The 17,159-nt window shown below is 43.5% G+C and overlaps 2 protein-coding genes and 1 long non-coding RNA gene across 5 annotated transcripts in view; 2 read left to right on the forward strand and 1 right to left on the reverse strand.

Annotated features, from left to right (window-relative positions):
* The window catches only part of Sfmbt1 (Scm like with four mbt domains 1), a 97,978-nt gene extending 95,054 nt beyond the window's left edge, over positions 1-2,924 (forward strand). For all 3 annotated transcript variants that reach the window (XM_051140878.1, XM_051140863.1, XM_051140871.1), the window contains exons 20-21: positions 906-1,034; positions 2,233-2,924. In XM_051140878.1, the coding sequence (XP_050996835.1) occupies positions 906-1,034; positions 2,233-2,373 (270 nt within the window). In that variant the 3' untranslated portion in view covers positions 2,374-2,924. The remainder of the gene's footprint in view (positions 1-905; positions 1,035-2,232) is intronic.
* LOC127184668 (uncharacterized) lies at positions 936-10,964 on the reverse strand. Its single transcript, XR_007830164.1, has 3 exons — positions 10,824-10,964; positions 5,771-5,818; positions 936-1,054 (listed from the first exon to the last, which is right to left on the reverse strand). It is a non-coding gene; the product is annotated as an uncharacterized LOC127184668 (long non-coding RNA).
* Stimate (STIM activating enhancer) overlaps positions 10,131-17,159 on the forward strand; it is a 51,907-nt gene continuing 44,878 nt past the window's right edge. Inside the window, exon 1 of the mRNA XM_051140928.1 lies at positions 10,131-10,305. Coding sequence (XP_050996885.1) covers positions 10,146-10,305 — 160 coding nt within the window. The 5' untranslated portion in view covers positions 10,131-10,145. The remainder of the gene's footprint in view (positions 10,306-17,159) is intronic.

Consider the following 17,159-nt stretch of genomic DNA (forward strand, 5'->3'; position numbering starts at 1 on the left):
GGTACTGCATGCATGCACACATACACTGCATATACACACAAATACAAATACAATTTTTTAAAAAGTGATCCTCAAAGCTGTGGTTTTCATAAGCTGCTGGCATTATTGGGAGATGATTTATGAAGGGATGGTCTCAGAGAAGCTGCTTGTTTTAGTGAAGAGAAAAAGTTTCATTGCTAACTGATTTGTGTTTTGGTTGAGGGAAAAGTGTTTAAATAATTTTTATACTATGTGTAGTTTTCTGGAAACAAATTATTTACCCATTTGATTCTCTTGTTCAGCTATCTTGTTTAGCACATTTACTATGAACATAACTACATTGTATGACCTATATAATATTAAAGGCTATAATTAACTTACTATTTTAGAACTAGTAGAATGCTTGCCTAGCATGCCTGAAGCCCTAGGTTTAATCCCTAGCACAGCAAAAAACTAGGTGTGATGACACATAGTCCTGTAATCCCAGTACTTGGAAGATAGAGGCGGGAGAGCAGTTCAAAGCTAGCCTGAGAGACATGAAACTTTCTCTAAAACAAAACAAAATTACCATTTTAAACTGGACTTTTTAAATGTCCTACTAGCAGGAGCAATAAAAGACTTTTCTCTTGCTCTCATTAGAAATACCATTTGCTCTAGCATCCTAGCAGAGAACAGCTAAGACCACCCCGAAACACTTAGGAAGCATAGATAAATAAGATAAAATATGTATTAACTATTACATATGAGCCTCTTGTCATCTTTGCTGAAAGAAGTCAGTCTGAGAGTGAGGATAACGGAGCAGGAAATGGCAGTCTTAAGGCTACTTTGAATCCTGTATTGAAAGATTGTTTCATTTTGTGGGGAGATAGTTTTAGAATATATGAGCTCTTACGCCATTTGGTTTGATCTTGTTCTTGGGAATGAAGGAAATAAGGATTGAAGTTGATGAAAGGCTTCACCTGGACAGTAATCCACTGAAGTGGAGTGTGGCAGATGTTGTACGGTTCATCAGGTCCACTGACTGTGCTCCGTTGGCAAGAATATTCCTTGACCAGGTAATCACAGATAGTATAATCTGTAATTTAAAAAAAATGTCCCTTTAGCAAAGAAGTATGCATATAATAAGACAAAACTTACAAGTTTTAGGAAAAAATGTTTTGGTACAAAAGATTATTGTGGTTCTCTTTTGTTACTCATATGGTGTGTACCATGATTGCAGCAGATTATTGCATGTTTTTCCCTCAGAATTTAATTCTATTCCCTAAATATTTTTTTAATATTTAATTTTAATTTATGTGCATTGGTGTGGGGGTATTAGATCTTGAAGTTACAGACAGTTGTGAGCTGCCATGTGGTTGCTGGGAATTGAAGCTGCGTCCTTTGGAAGAGCAGGCAGTGCTATTAACCACTGAGCCATCTCTCCAGCCCCTATCCCCTCAATATTTAAATGACTTAAAATCAAGCATTTATTAATTGACGTCATCTTTTAAAATAGTGATTTGTGGCCGGGCATGGTGGCGCACGCCTTTAATCCCAGCACTCGGGAGGCAGAGGCAGGAGGATCTCTGTGAGTTCGAGGCCAGCCTGGTCTACAAATAGAGCCCAGGACAGCCAAGGCTATCACAGAGAAACCCTGTCTGGAGAAACCATCAAAAAAAAAAGTGATTGCCTACTTTTTAAAAACTTAGCATCTCTAATATGCCAGGCTCTAGAAGGATTACCAGTCTAATGATGAAACACAAATAGTTACTGCAGACATATGTAGCTCCATTCAAAACAACATCTATGACTGTTACCTTCCTATTTGGATAGTTGGGGTAGGAAGCTCAAAAGTTGCAGTATAGCCTGTACTACATAATGAATTTGAGGGCAGTTTAGGCTCCCTAGTGAAACCATGTCTCAAAAATAAAGATCTGATCATCTTGCAGTTTTTAAGTGAATGTTACAAGGTAGGAGAACATTAAAGTTTATACTTAGTATTTTTAGATAGTTTTAGATTTGGAGGCCTTTAAAAGTATGTTTCCTTTTCACAATTAGTTACTAGTTACAGGCTCTTCAGATACTGACGTTCTGTTGAACAGAATCTGTAGATTAGCGTCTCAAGGTTGGCAGATAGTGACTATGGCACTTGTTAAAGGGAAAATTAATATAGGGGAGCACAGAACTGTAGTTGTGATAGTCAGTGCAACTAGGGACTGTCATGAAGGAGCTTCATGTGTGCACATCACAGACTTTGTTTTTTATCCTCAACAGGAAATCGATGGGCAGGCCCTTTTGCTCCTTACCCTTCCCACTGTTCAAGAGTGCATGGACTTAAAGTTGGGTCCTGCCATCAAGCTTTGCCATCACATAGAGAGGATCAAGTTTGCTTTTTATGAGCAGTTTGCCAACTGAGGAGGACAAGCAGAGTGAGCTGGGTCTTTGAAGCACAGTGCAGCAAACCCTTTGCCCTGCTCTACAGGTGGTTACAGTAGTCCTGGGGCTGTCGGCCCTGCAAGTGTTGGCTTGCTTTCTTTGCACTTTCAGGGAAGGAGGACCCATACTGAGGAAGCAAAAACAGCACAAAAATGGCTCTCCTACAGTGGAAATACGGACTTCTGTTCAGAAGATTGCAGTTACTAAAAAATGTTGTGAGGGGGGAAAAAAAACGTAAAAATATCAATTCCCATTAATGGGACCGGAAAACAAAGAATGATCTTGACAGCAGGACAGCAACAATTTGGTTATTTTCATTCTGTTCCTTCCCACTGTAGATTGAACTTTGTTCTCTGCTTTCTCTTTCTTGAAAAGGGAGGACATAGCTTTAAGTCAGCACTGATTTGGGACTGTGCCTAAGGCACATCAGTGCTTCACTGTTATTGTGTTTTTAAGCTTTTTTAAATTAAAGCAGTTCATTTTGGGGATAATTACGCGGCTCTAGGGTTTTGAATGTACAGTCACACGTGGACCCAGTTTAAAGTCTGTTCTTAGGAGTTCCTTTGTTTTACTACCTCTGTTGATGACTGCGCTTACAGCCATGAGTGACACTTTTTGTATAATGCCATTTTTAAGCCCAATGCTAAAACTATGACAGAAATTAGAGAAGGCACTGCCTGCTTTCTTAAAGATATCATGTTAGCACTTACACCACCAGTCCCTTAACTGATTTGTCCTAAGAATCCTGGTATTGCGTCCTCCATCTTGACTCAGTTTTGGTCACTTTTGCTAAGTGGCTTCACAAAGACCAATGTGTGGTGTTTCCATTTAGCTACGCTCTCCCTATGGGCTCTCAAAGGCACCTAAGCTGCTTCTACTTTATGTTTATTTTTCTGTAGAGTTGTTTAACTACCTCTGTTTTATCTCTGGAGTCTCTACTCTCAATGAAAATCAGTAGATGTTCTTTGGACCCACTGTCAAGCCTATTTTTCTGGTTTTCTAGATATGTCCAGGTAGACACACAGTAGAGAAATGTGGTTTTGGGGATGGCACAGAGTATGAAGCTTCTTAGCAGTGTCCTTGGTGATGAGTACTAAGACGTAGTTAAGAGTCTCCAACAGCTCCACCCCAAACAACCAGATCTTGTCTCCTCTGGAAAGCTAAGCAGAGCTGGGGCCTGGTTGGTATTTGGATGGGAGAGGTGGTTAAGGAGTCTGGAAATCTCTGTCTAGCCACATTTATGTCTGTCTTCAATTAAACCAATTTAAACTGAATGTAATTACAGTCTGAGGATTCCCACTCAGTAGCTCATTCTTTTGAAATTTTTTTGGGTTTTGTTTTTTTAAATTAAACTCAAGTTGACATGAAACTCCAGGTGAATTTTCACTTACAGTGGCATTGTTAGCTATTATAGAAGATAGCACTTGCTATACTGTAGCCATGAGTAAGGAAAGACATATATACACAGGTTGCCTCCTTTATATGTTTTCCTTGTTGATTATTTATTTATTTATTTATTTTTGGATTGCCCTGATCCCTACAGATTTATACCCTAAGCATTTTCCCTCAAGAACTGAAAATGTTTCAAAACTGCGAACTGAGTAAATTCTGAACAACTATACAAATATAAGGTAATATTATTACAAATTTAAATTGTGATTTTTTTTTTCTTTTCCCATCTCAACCCCCACTTGTTTTTATAGACACTGAGAGAGTCTGTAGTCTAGATCCTCTTCTTAATAGGCTAATTCTTGAACCCCTTTAATTCAGCCCTCCTGCCTTCTACATTGGTTTCCAAGTATATCTGGGGAGAAGCGTCATCCAAGTAGTTCATTTACTCCAGCTTACTTAGAGACCCAGTGTTTTAAAAGGTGATTCTTTCATGCCATGGGAGGGAAGCATACTTGGCCCTAGTAAACAGCTGACTTGCAGTGGCTCATTTCCTGAGACCTCAGCACTCAGTTCAGTAATATAAAGGGGAGTCTCTTGAGGACATAAAATCTGTGCCTATAGGATTTCATGTTGTTAGCTCAGTAAAATGAAGGGGACAGCAATGGCTGTGTCATTTTACCTCTCTTCTTGGCTCAAAGATCACAGAATGTAGAACTATCAGAGATGAAAGGTATTGTGCCTGAGAGGTGAAGCACGTGGCCCTAAGTAGTCCTCAGTGGGGTGTGGGGGTCAGAAATGGGATGCACAGCCGTGTCTGACTGTACCTTAATTATTTAGTCACTGCTTTTCCTATAGAAAGGCAAGCCATAAGTTAGACACTGAGGGCTTCCCTAAATATTTCTTGCACCTTTATTGGGATACAGTATCAACAGTCACATTAAAGAATTATCCACCCTATCCTTCTTGTCACTTGTATGGGAATTTTGCAGAGCACCTTTTTAAGTATAAAGTTCTAATCCCAAGCTGAGTATGGTGACATATACCTTTAATCCTAGCATTTGGGAAGTGGAAATTAGGATGATAAGTTTAAGATCATCCTGAGCTACATAGTGAAATATGGGTTAGCCTGGGCTATATAAGACCCTGCCTTGAATGTTCTTATCCCATTTATCTAACAAAGATTTGGGGGTTAGGCTAGGTGACAGTGATGGCTCAGTTCCAATGCTGGGATGTGTGCTAAGCTTGAATGTGGCTTGCATTATTGGGGTCAGCAGCTTATATGTTGCACATTTGTTTGTGAATTCTGTTTCTGAGAAAGCCAACTCAAAAATTTTTAGAGGTATGCCGTAAAGAGACTTTTGGTCTGGAGTTTGCCTGCAATTATTCTCATAGCTTGCCTGCAGTCCAGTTTTTGTGAGCCATCTTTAACGTAGGTTGACAAACTTAAGAAACACATGAATGAGCTGTATTATCCTCCTAGACCTGAAAAGTTAACTGAGTAAAATTAGTCTTTACAGCTATATTGGTTTTCTAGGGAAACCTTCATGTGTATGTGCAGCTTAGCTCTGATGTTTTGACTATATCTTCTGTTTTCCTTTGTGAACCATCTTCATTCTTTTCAAATATAGGGGATGCATTAATGGAGCCTTTTAATTCTATCTTTAGCATTACTTTAGCAATGTACATGGCTCCCTATGTTTATAATATGGGACCAGGAAGGATACTAGCCAACCTCTGGATTGATGATTTGGTAAATATTTATTGAATTGTGATAGAGGCAGACATAGAACACCAATTCATAGTTTGACCTTTGTATGTATGCCTCTTCTCCAAGAAGTAAAATTGTTTTCACTGTGAGGGAAAGGGCATTCAACCAAAGCTTCCTGAAGACTTGAATACAGTTTACATGCTCTTTAGAACCAGTTTAGTTACCAATGTGATGCCTGAGTACAGCTTAAGGCAGGTAGGACTCACAACACCCTACCCCTCTCAAGCCAACACTGTTTCCAAGAGGCACAGAACATTAGGGAGTCTAAAAGAAAGGTACCAAAAGTGTAAATGCTATTATAAAATCATTGTAAAATCTATTACTGATACTTATTCTTACTTGGCACCTCTCACCAAAAGCTTACATTGAAGAGATCATTGTTGAGTTTGATTGATAGCCAACAGTGCTGGGTGAGTCTTTAGGCTGGAAACACACATGGAGTTTAAACTTGTCTTCCTGGGAATATTCCATGTGTGTGTAAATTCACACAAGTTCCCAAGTGTTCTTTTTTATGAGTAGGACGTATGTTGTCCTTGAGAAGTGAAGAAAGCAAATCACTAACAGAAGTGAAGTAGAGAACTTGGGCAAACAAGATATTTTCTTTGTAAATTTGGATGTCTTTGGTCCTAGGACTTTTGTAAATTGCTATGTCTTGCGGCCATGATGTCAGCTTAGAAACTCTGTAAGGACAGAGCCTCCTGTACATCCAAGAAGTAACAGTCACTTCCCTGCCATTGGCTTTATTTTAAATCTTTTATTCATGAATTTTGATTATTGCTTTGTATGAGATGTAAATACCTGGGGAATTTGAATTTTTCCTAATAAGCTACCTATTGACCTGGAGTTCCATTTTGAGAATTCTAAACTCAAAAGTCCAGTCAAAATGGATCTGGTTCCCTCTGCACTCACTTGGGGTTGTTTTCCTTGGTGCTTGTCTTCAGCCACATAGGTAACTTTTCTCTGGGAGCAGCCTTAAGTATGAGGCATACAGGTAGTAGGTGTGAAATGCAAGGGACTTTCTTGCTGCTATGTTTTAGAAGTCAAAATTTCACAAGAATCCGCAAAACCAGGAGTAAAGGTAGGAGGATTTAAAGGGTCTAAAACTCTCCCAAGTTTTTTTTTTTTTTTTTTTTTTTTTCTGATTACTCTGGTATGGTACTGTGGCCTACCACGGTGAAAAATTGAAAAAAAAAGAGACAAACAACAGATTCATCAGACAGTAGTCACCACCAGCAGTAAAGTGTAGAACTGAGCCCCCGGGAAGGAAGGCAGCTACTGACAGTGAAAGTGTCACTATTGCTGACCTGTGTGAGAGGAAACTCAGCCTAAAGGTTCCCATACGGTTTATTCTGTCTAGCTATGTCTACCTGGCAGAATAGTGACAGACACATAATGTTGGAAGATTAGAGACTTTAAGGGCAACTCAAGTCACAAAGCAAATGATTAGTGGAGGATACAGAAGTTTACAAAGCTTAGGCCAAGGTAAAGCAGGCTGTCTCTAGTTCCCTTTGTAAGAATCTCTGGGGAAGCACATTAAGTGCTCATGTTTTCTCACCCCTTCCTTTTTGGGTTGAACTTTCTCTAAAGACAATCAGAGGCCTGTCAGGATGGGACTCCAGGCTGGTTCCAGCACCATCCTTTGACCTCTCTCTATTGCTATCTCTTTGGAAGTAATGCACTTTGTTTAATGTATTTTGCCTTTAAAAAAAGAAAAAACTTTGCTTGTTTGGAACAAAATGAGATGCTTTTGGCATTGTATCCCTCCTGCTTGCTGTTTTTCCTTTTAATTTATAATTTATGCATTGAAGACAAAGTACACTTAAGGAGAAATATGCACAAGAAAACCTATTAAAATAACTCCCATCAAGTTTGATGGTTATAATTTTAAAGGATTAAAAACAGAACAAAACTATTTTGAATGAATATATGCGTGCTTTTCTTTCTTTTTGGCAAATAAGTTTATCATAAACTTGTGATATGACAGTTTTAAGTGGTTATGAGAAAATTAAACAGGTATTCCTTTGTCTAACTTCATTTGTGCTGACTTTATAGTAAGAAAGGCTTTTGGCTAGAGTATATTCTTCCAAACTCTTTGTAGTGAGGCCTCAGAGAATCATTTTGAAATGAATAAGAGAGGCCCTTCCTACTTAAATAAAATTCTAGAGGCTACCCCACCCTTGCTGTCTTATCCTATCCCTTCTGGATTTAGATACTTTTTTTTTTTTTTTTTTTTTTAAGTTACTAAGAAGATATAGGATGAGCAGAATCCTTCCCACTCCCCATGCCTTGGAGATTCTGTTCTCACGTTCTCAAGACTTGTCTTTTGTTCTCTGTGGGCCCCAAGAATCACCCACATCTTAATGTGTGGAACTGTGTCTTGTCCACTGTATGTGCACTTTTTTCTTGAACTCTGTGTCTTCTAGTAACTAGTAGTCTCCTTGTGCCCAGTCATAATCTCTTCTGCTTTAAGACCCAGCCTGTGGTTCTCACTGAACATAAACTGTAACTGTTGAGCGTTTTTTGTTTGTTTGGTTTTGGGAGGGAGTTTGAGACAGGGTTTCTCTGTGTAGCCTTGGCCATCCTGAACTCACTTTGTAGACCAGGCTGGCCTCGAACTCACAGCAATCCACGTGCCTCTGCCTCCCGAGTGCTGGGATTAAAGGCGTGCGCCACCATGCCCGGCCTGTTGAGTGTTTTTTATGCAAGATCTTTCTTGGACTTAAAGAGAATAATGCAATTTAGGTTCCCCTTATCAGTTCCATTTATTTTCTTAATCTTTTCCCCTGTGATCAACAAATTTATGGGGCATTTTTAAATGTATAAGTTAAAATTCAGGAAAATTTATATTTATTGTAATCTGTTGGATTCAAGAGTGAATCAAGACTAGTTCTGCCTTCAGGAAGCTCATACTCAGAGGTAGGAGAGAAGCATAGCCGTGTGACCTAACAGTGTGAAAAGTAATGGCAGAACAGCACACACAGGAAAGTGAAGGTGTAGTGGGGATGGGGAAGTTAGGTGGACTTGAAACTTGAGCAGCAGCCTGATGCTGCATGAAGATCTTACAGCTGGTGAATTGCATTTTCCCCTGAGTTATAGAGCTAATGTTTCTGTTAACCAAGAAATAAAGCAAAACAAACTTTGGAAAGCATTTAGCCCTCTTTGGTAATTATAACTTCTGAGTAAATTTCTTTAGAGTTAGTATTTATTGTTCAACAAAGGTAGCTCACTGTAGGTTATGCCTGTACCACATACATGCCCACTGACACACAGCAGCAAAGTCAGGACTCTGGGCACCAATGGGAGCTGTCTAAGAGACACCAGAGAAGTCTAAGGGTCCGAGTATTAAGACAGTTAAATGGGAGTCTGTCTGCACACCAGTGTATTGGAAATCAGCAAGTACCCATCTTTAGCCTTTTAAAAAATGAAATCAAGCTGGGTTTGGTGGCATATGCCTTTAGACAGAGGCCGGCAAATCTTGGTCTAGATAACAAGTTCCAGACCTTTTCTCAAAACAAAACAAAAACATTAAGTTTATAGTTGTACCTTATAAGTGAACAAAGCAGGGACATGTGCCTATTGACTGTTTGTAAACTCACTGTATTTCTATAAAGTGAAAAGTGGCTGGATTGAGGTGTAACTTTTTACATTAAAAAAGGAGTCAAATGTAGTGGCATTGAACTGTAGTCCTAGCTACCTCGGAGGCTGAGGTGGAACATCTAAGTTTAGAAGTTCCAGATTAGCCTGGGCAACTCAACAAGACAGAATCTCAAATAAAACAGGAAAATCAGGCAGTGTCACAGGCCTGTGATCCCAGCACTTGGAATGTTTGGGCAGGAGGATTAGGAGTTAAAGGCCATCCTTGTTTTATATATCGTTTTAAGTTTGAGCAGCACAGCCTAGACTACATAAGAGCCCGTTTCAACAACAAAAGCCCCACAAATTATGTTTGGGGGATGGGGATTCACCTTGGAGCTTTAATCAATAAATCGAATCCTCTGGCTTTTGACCATGAAAGTAGAACCCTCAGTTCCTGACATGGGAAGAAGAAGACCCAGTCTGAGATTATTGTACTCAACATAATGTACATTAAACATAATGTAGCTGCTGATTATTGGGCCCCACTTCTGAAGTAGTGAATCCAAATCTGAGGGCAAAATGCAAAAATATTTCTAGTAAATTGTCCAGGGCATAAAAGACTTACCTTGGAGGTGAAGGGATTTAACGACAGACATAATCATTGTTCCTGACGCTGTCCTCCCTACCTAGAGCACAGGGCCCAGATGATTCCCTTCCTCACAGTCAGGCTCACCTGCTCCATCTACCTGCAGAGACAGCCCCCCCCCCAGCACCCCCTCCAGCCCCGCCCGCTAGCCCTAGCTGGAGCCCCGCCCCCGAAGGGAGGCGAAGCCCGCCTCACGCCCGGCCGGACCAATCAAGCTCTACGATCTCAGACGTCGGGTTACGCGCGGAGCGGAGGCGGCCGCGGACTGAGATACCGGCTCCCCAGCTCCAGGTCCCGGGTCGCGGCTGGGCGGCGCGGCCCGGGCTGCAGGGAGGCCGGCGGCCCCTCGCCCCCTCCCGTCAGGCCGCCATGCAAGGCCCGGGAGGGAACGTGAGCCGCGGACTGCCGGGCGGGCCGGCCTCCACGGTCGCGTCCGGGGCGGGCCGCTGCGAGAGCGGCGCGCTCATGCACAGTTTCGGCATCTTCCTGCAGGGGCTGCTCGGCGTCGTGGCCTTCAGCACACTGATGCGTGAGTCCGGGACCCCAGCCCCTCCCCGGCCCCACGTCGCCAGCCACGTCCCAGCCCCACCCCAGGGACCCTCCTGCCGGCGGAGTTCCGGCCTGGGCACCGGGCCCTTGGGCTGCTGTGCCTCCCTCTCCCGCGAGACGGTGCTGGGCGTTCGCAGACTAGAAGAGAGTCCCGAACCCTCACAGCTTTTACAGCTGAAGCTTTGGCCAGGAGTGACCCAGCTCCTCACCATCTTAGACCTGTCTCTTGTCAGATGCCAGCCTGAAGCTGGTCCCCTCCCACCTTGCCATCGCAAATTAAGGTTACTCGACTTTCCGGTATGGACTGAGACACCTATACCCCCAAAGTAGCATCGCACAGCTCCTTTTCAGGGGTTCCTCTTAGTCTCCCCGTGGCTCTTAGACCACACACCGCCCCCCATCCTTAAGTCTCTACTAGTCTGAAGCTGAACTCTTCTCTGATTCTTCACTCCCAAGGTTTGCCCTCTGTTGGCATTTGAATCCCTCACCCATACCCACCTGTAGTGTTAGGGCTGTGCAGTCCGTGCTTCCACGTTGTCGCGCTACCCGCGGTCCTGCTCCCTCCATTGTTCAGGAAAGATCCTCTCGGATAGCCGGATCCCACATCTCGTCTTTCTTTTTCTTCTTCACCTGTTCAGCCCTATCCCAAGCTTTCCTAATTAAGTTGCATCTGAAGTCTCCCCTGGCTGTTCTTCTCTAGCCACGTTTATTTACATTTTAAATTTCCTCTTGTTCCGTGAAACTGACAACTTGATTGGCTTGATGGAAGAGCCTCAGAGGATCTGGGGAAGGTCTCAGAATCTCCATGTTAAGTCGCCAGAGGCACTTCTTCGGGAGTTTTATAATAAAGAAGGAAGTGGCAGATGACTGTTTGTTGTCCCATGAGGGTAAAAGCCATGCCTGCCCTTGGGTTGGGAGGTTGTGTGTGTGTGTGTCATACAAACACGGAGGTCTGTTGGCACATAGGCTTGAGATTGTCCCTGTGATATGTTAGAGAAGAGTTATAACTAAGCTGTAGAGGGACATTAATTTTAAGACTGACTTGTTCTCAAAACTGCTCTGTGGGCGGAATTGGGAGTTCCAGCAGGACGTGCTCTTCACGTGGGGGTGTGGCGGGGTCCCGCAGCATTGAATGCAGATGTAGGCTTATCCTTGCTTATTTCTAACAAGAGGTTTCTTTGGGCAAACTCACCCAGGCTTCAGGTGACCCTGGAGAGCCTCTGGTGCTGGCCACTATTTCTTTATGGCTGCTTGGCTGTGAACAAGAAGTGCCCAACTTGCCATGTGTTGGCCACTCTTTTCTTTTCCATCTCTACTTGCATTGCCATTTTCCCTGCTGAACCAATGCTCATTTGTTCTCACAGTAGTAGTCTGTGAGAAAAGCCTAGCCAAAGTCTGTTGCTGACAGGTGCATAGACTACTGTATGTGCGTTTTCAAGATACTATGAATGGGGCTTCTTCCCTTCTCACTTTTCTCTCCTCTGGCCACTGTTTCCATCTCAAGAAACTAAAGGTTTCATTTTCGTTACATGAAACCTGGGACTTTGTAGTGTTGAGCTGGCTGTTCTTGTGGGTTTGATTGGTGCTGTTGGTGTGACCCCTAGAATTTGCCACTTGTGGTTCAGAGAGGGAACTGTGATTGTGTCAGGGCAGGGTTGCCCACAGATGGGAACGGTGTTGGGGTGAATGTGTTCAGAATGGCAGTTCTGGCCCAGCAAGTCTTCAGGGACAGTCTCACCTCCATACTTTGGTGTGAGTTTATACACGAATCCCACGGTTGCTAATGCTGCCTTTGAGCATATACTAAGTGAGAAAGTCGATTTCTGTTCAGGGGAAGGCTTGGTGTAGAAGGGACTTATAAAAATGGCAGAAGGCCCTGGGACAGTGAGAGGCAGGGTGTTATGTAGAAGAGTTGGGAAAGCCACAGCTGGGTTTGTCCTGGACACAGAAAGCAGATAGAGCAAGCCAAGATGGTGGGACTGTGGTACTAGATCAGATGGTCCTGGGCTGCAACCCACTTGGGAAGTACCTTCCATGTGGCTTAGGTTTCTTGGTCCTGTTGAGGTAAAACTATGGGGCTTTCCATTTTGAATAGCCAGGAAGAGGAAGGAATTCTTAAGGGGCTGCCTTACACTTTGGACTGGAATTTTGCTGTGAAAGCACATCTGCCAGCTGTTGGGCTCTGTTTTCCTGGTCTCACAGAATGTGTCTGACTGAGCTGCTGGAGTCACGAGCCAACCTTCTGGGCCAGAGCCCAGCTGGAAGCCCCTGAGGTGGGTGGAAGGGTAGGGCACCTTCCTTCGGCAATCCCATCTTTATGAGCTCTGGGCACATTTTAAATCGTTTCAGATTCTTGTGAACGATTTATACTAATGGTTCCTGTACTCTGTGAGCTCTTCCCCTTCCTGGTACTGTGTCCCTTGAGGCAGTGGAGACAGTGCCTCTCTGGGTCCTATCCCAGTTCTGACTACTGGACTACTGTTTTCATGCTGGACCAGCTCCTGCTGTGGTATACTAGACCCACTTCTCTGCCTGACAGATTGAGGTTTTCTCCCTTTACATTCCTGGTTTCAGTGGATCCACAGGCTGCTGTGTTTATTCTCCTTTCTCTATGCATAAACTCACTCGCCCCTCACTCCTGTGTTTTCTACTGTGGTGTGTAAAGGTGGGCTTTGTACTAGAGGAAGAATTCGGACCTATCTTAATATCACCGGTGTGTGTGTGTGTGTGTGTGTGTGTGTGTGTGTGTGTGTGAGAGAGAGAGAGAGAGAGAGAGAGAGAGAGAGAGAGAGAGAGAGAGAGAGAGAGAGAGAGAGAATTTGGGTTCCACAAATACTTCTCCCCCTGGTGCTCTGATAGACTTCTTGTGTTATGTCTGGAAGTTGCAGATTGACTCAGGCTGGATAGTTGAGGACATCTATGGCAGGTCCTGTGTGTACCCTGTTCTTCATGCTATCTTTATAAATATGCAGACTGTTGGAGGCCACCAGAGCTTTCAGCCAAAGAGCCCCTTGTGCAGGGAATGCCCCACAAACTCAAGTCAAATTATAAAGTTTCTAGCCACTCAGGGTTTTCTTCAGTGTTATGAAACCGACTGGGCATCTACATAGAATTATTTAAGCAGGAGGCTTTGTCACGATCTGCCTGGCAAACAGCTCCTCTTGTTTGGGGTCTTTGTCTCAAGTCCATGGCTTGTTGAAGTCACTCAGACGGGAGCTGCAGCAGGAGGTAGCTGAGCAGTTTTGGAGCGTGGCAAACTATTCCAGTGTAGGAGTCATCTAGCCGTCAGCCAAAGGTCAGCACTGGCCTGCGTGTGTTAGTATCTGAGGGTGTTTACTCTCAGGATGGTGAGTGTAAAGCAAACTCAAGCTCCCTCCACCATTCGTAGTCAGCGTTCTGAGCCGAAGTGTGGACAGAATTGGCTTCCAATAAAACAAGCATTTTGACAGCCTGAGTAAATCTGCCTGTGTATTTTCTTGTCACAGATAAGGGGCCTAGCAGGCTGGTAGAAGTGAATCCGCATGGTACCAACAGGGTACTGGCATTAAGAAGTGGTAGCTTTTTTTTTCCCCCCTTGTGGCCCAAAGGAAAATCACAAACCAGCCCACTAAGCTTTGCTATCTTAATCTCAGGTATGTAGTATTTTCACTCAATTTGTGTTTTATATACCTACCAAGTTGGCCCAATGTTTCTTATGGTGACCTCTCTACACCCCCTCATACTCTTATCTTTAAAACTGTCAGAAAAACAAATGCCTGTCTGCTACCTGGTTTTCTAAGTTCACATTTTGTCAGGCTTTCTTTTCCTGAGCCATTTGAAGAAAAGTCATCACCACACTTCATCTCTGAGTCCTTCAGCTAGCTCCTAAGAATAAAAGCAGTCCTCTACATACACCTAAAAAGGCTAATAACTTTATATGGTGGATCTCTGAGTCCAAGGCCAGCCTGGTCTACGAAGTGAGTTCCAGGACAGCCAGGGATACACAGAGAAACTCTGTCTCAAAGAAACCAACCCAAGCCAAAAGCCTCCATCATCTTACCCACTGCATGTTCACGTTTCCCCAAATGCCACACTTGGTAACTGGAGGCTTAAAAAGTTGACCCAACAGAGGGCTATACATCGTGTTTGGTTTGGGCTTTGCTGTTGCAGTGCTGAGTGTGACGCTAATATTCTAGCGTTGGGCTACATCTCCATCCCCGCTGCTTATATTTAATTCAGTTTTACTTCTAGAAGTAGCTCGCTCTCCTTCTCTCTTTTTCTCTACACACACGTGCACGCGCGCACGTGTGTATGTGTGTGTGTGTGTGTGTGTGTGTGTGTGTGTGTATACTTTTTTAGTTTTTAATGATACTGGCCTTTAGAAGAGTCCTGGCTGGTAGCTGTGTAGAATGCCCACGTTCTAGAGGTCTCTGGATATTTCCTTGGGGGTCTGTCTTCTTTTGATGACCCCAGTGTTTTCTCCCAATTTGGACTAATCAAATTCATATAACCTTTTTTTTTTTTTTTTTTTAAATAGAAAAACACTCCATAAGAGGTGCTGCAGACCCCTGTTAATGTTGTCAGGAGGCTGCAGGTCTTAGAAAAAGCCTTGACAGAGTGATGTCACGCCTTTTAATCACAGCAGAGCCACCTGGTCTACATAGTGGGTTCCAGGAAAGAGAAAGGCCAGTTACTTCGTTGTAGAAATGGGAAGATTCCTCACTTCTCCCTTATGAAAGCGTCCTTCTCACTATGGTGCTTTAAGAATGAGTGAAAGCCCTGTTCCTTAATAACCTTTCACTTAGAGGTTGCTTCCTTCTGAAGAAAACAAACTGTGCCTCACTGGTAGCTGGACAGGAGGTAGCGCTGTCTCTGGCCCTAGCACTCACCTGGCGTCTCCTCTCCCTGTGGGAAGGAAGAACATCCCTTTTTCTGCCCTTCACTGTTGTGCCCTCTGGAGAAACCAGTGTGGCTGATGTTAGTATGTTGGCTCAGAATGTTCATTTTCAAAAGATTTGGATTTCTAGGTGTTTATGTATTTAATAGCATTTGTCCAAATGGCATTCTGCTGCCTCCATTATACTAACACTTTATTAACGTGGAGTTTTCTGAGTTATAGGATGATCTGAATTGTAGAATAATTTCATCAAATGCATTGTAAAAATTATTAAATACCTCTCTGGGCCAAGTGTTGCTCTGTAGGGGCCTATCAGACCTCTGCTGCTTTAATGATCTGTTTAAACCCATTGTAATTAGTATAATATTTGCATGAAGATGAAGTTGTCTGAAGGAGTTTCTTCAGGAGAAGTTAAAAATAGCAGGACCGTGGCTGTGGACACAATCCACACTTCCGTCTCTGCTTCTGTCTTGAGCAATGTAGATATTTCTCAAGGCTTCGTTTTCTTTCCTAATAAGTTGGGAACAGTAATGTCTCTCTCCTGGGCCTGTGGGGTTGGAAGTCTTCAAGGATCAGTGTAGGTACCCTTCCAGTTCTCTGTGGGTGCTGGCCTGGGTGATGTCATTACCCTTCTCAGTGCACATGTGCATTCAGAAGTCCCATGGTGCCTGTAGCTTGTTTTTGAGTGAGGTTAAGAATCTGCCTCCCTATCCTCATTGTTTGTACAGTGTACGACGTGAGGACCTTTAGCCCTCTTCATAGAGTCCATAATTTTTAAAAGAAAGTTAAACAAACAAACAAAAGTTTACCCCAACCAGCAAGTTCCAAAGGGACATGTACCTAGAGTTTCAGCTTCATAGGTACCGTACTGGCCCTACCCAACCCTTCCTTGTGTCTCCACCTGGATGCCTCATGGGGGCCTCAAAAGAGCAGGGCATTTGCTGAGCCAAGCAACTTCCAGGTGACAGACTTACCTGCCTCCAACTCATGCGCTTTATTTTGCCCAGGGTCTTGGTGAGCAGTGGTAGTAGAGTCACTAGAACTGGCCTTTCCTGCATCCGCTCTCCCTGCGCCCCCTGTGTGCTGGCTCTGTGCTTAGCACTTGATGTGCTCACAGGACTCCTGGAAGGAAGGGTTATTTTTGTTTTGTAAACAAGGAGCTTGACCTTGTTGCCTTCATGTTAATAGAGTTGTAAGCCAAGTCCCTCAGACTCTAAGCACGCGCCTGTGTTCTTCCCGTTTCTGCCTGTCCTGTCCATTCCTCTCACACAGCCACTTACAGCTCTCTGTGCATGGCCACTTTGCTCCAATTTTGGCTCTGAGCAGCCTTGCTTGTCTTCTTTTTTCTCTAGTTTTTCCACTCCCTGACTCTGGTTTTTTTTGTTTTTTGTTTTTTTTTGGACACAGTGGCCCTGACTGGCCTGGAACTTGTGGAAGTCCCCCTGTCTCTACTTCTTGAGTGCTGAGATTATAGGGGTGTACCACCATGCTGCCCAGTGAAATTTTCTTTCTTTTTTTTGTTCAACATATTGTCTGTCCCTCTACATTATCTTGTGATAATTGATAACATTAAAAATATAAATTTGGTGCCAGGTGTGGTGGTGCATGCCTTTAATCCCAGCACTCAGGAGGCAGAGACAGCTAGATCACTGTGAGTTCGAGGCCAGCCTGGTCTATAAAGTGAGTCCAGGACAGCCAAGGCTACACAGAGAAACCCTGTCTCAAAAAACCCAAAAAATAAAAACATACATTTGGAGCCAGGCGTGATTTGAGGCCAGCCTGGTCTACAGAGTGAGTTTTAAGCCAGTCAGGGCTATGTGTTAAGACCTCGTCTCAAAAAATCCATTGTACGTGTGTCTAAATTTGGAACGGGCCCTAGTGACTCACACCGGTAATCCTAACACCCAGGAAGCTGAAGCAGGAAGGGCTTGTCCTCTAGGCCAACCCGGGCAATATAG

This window comes from Acomys russatus, chromosome 3 (genome assembly GCF_903995435.1).
Source record: "Acomys russatus chromosome 3, mAcoRus1.1, whole genome shotgun sequence".
In the NCBI taxonomy this organism is placed as follows: Eukaryota; Metazoa; Chordata; class Mammalia; order Rodentia; family Muridae; genus Acomys; species Acomys russatus.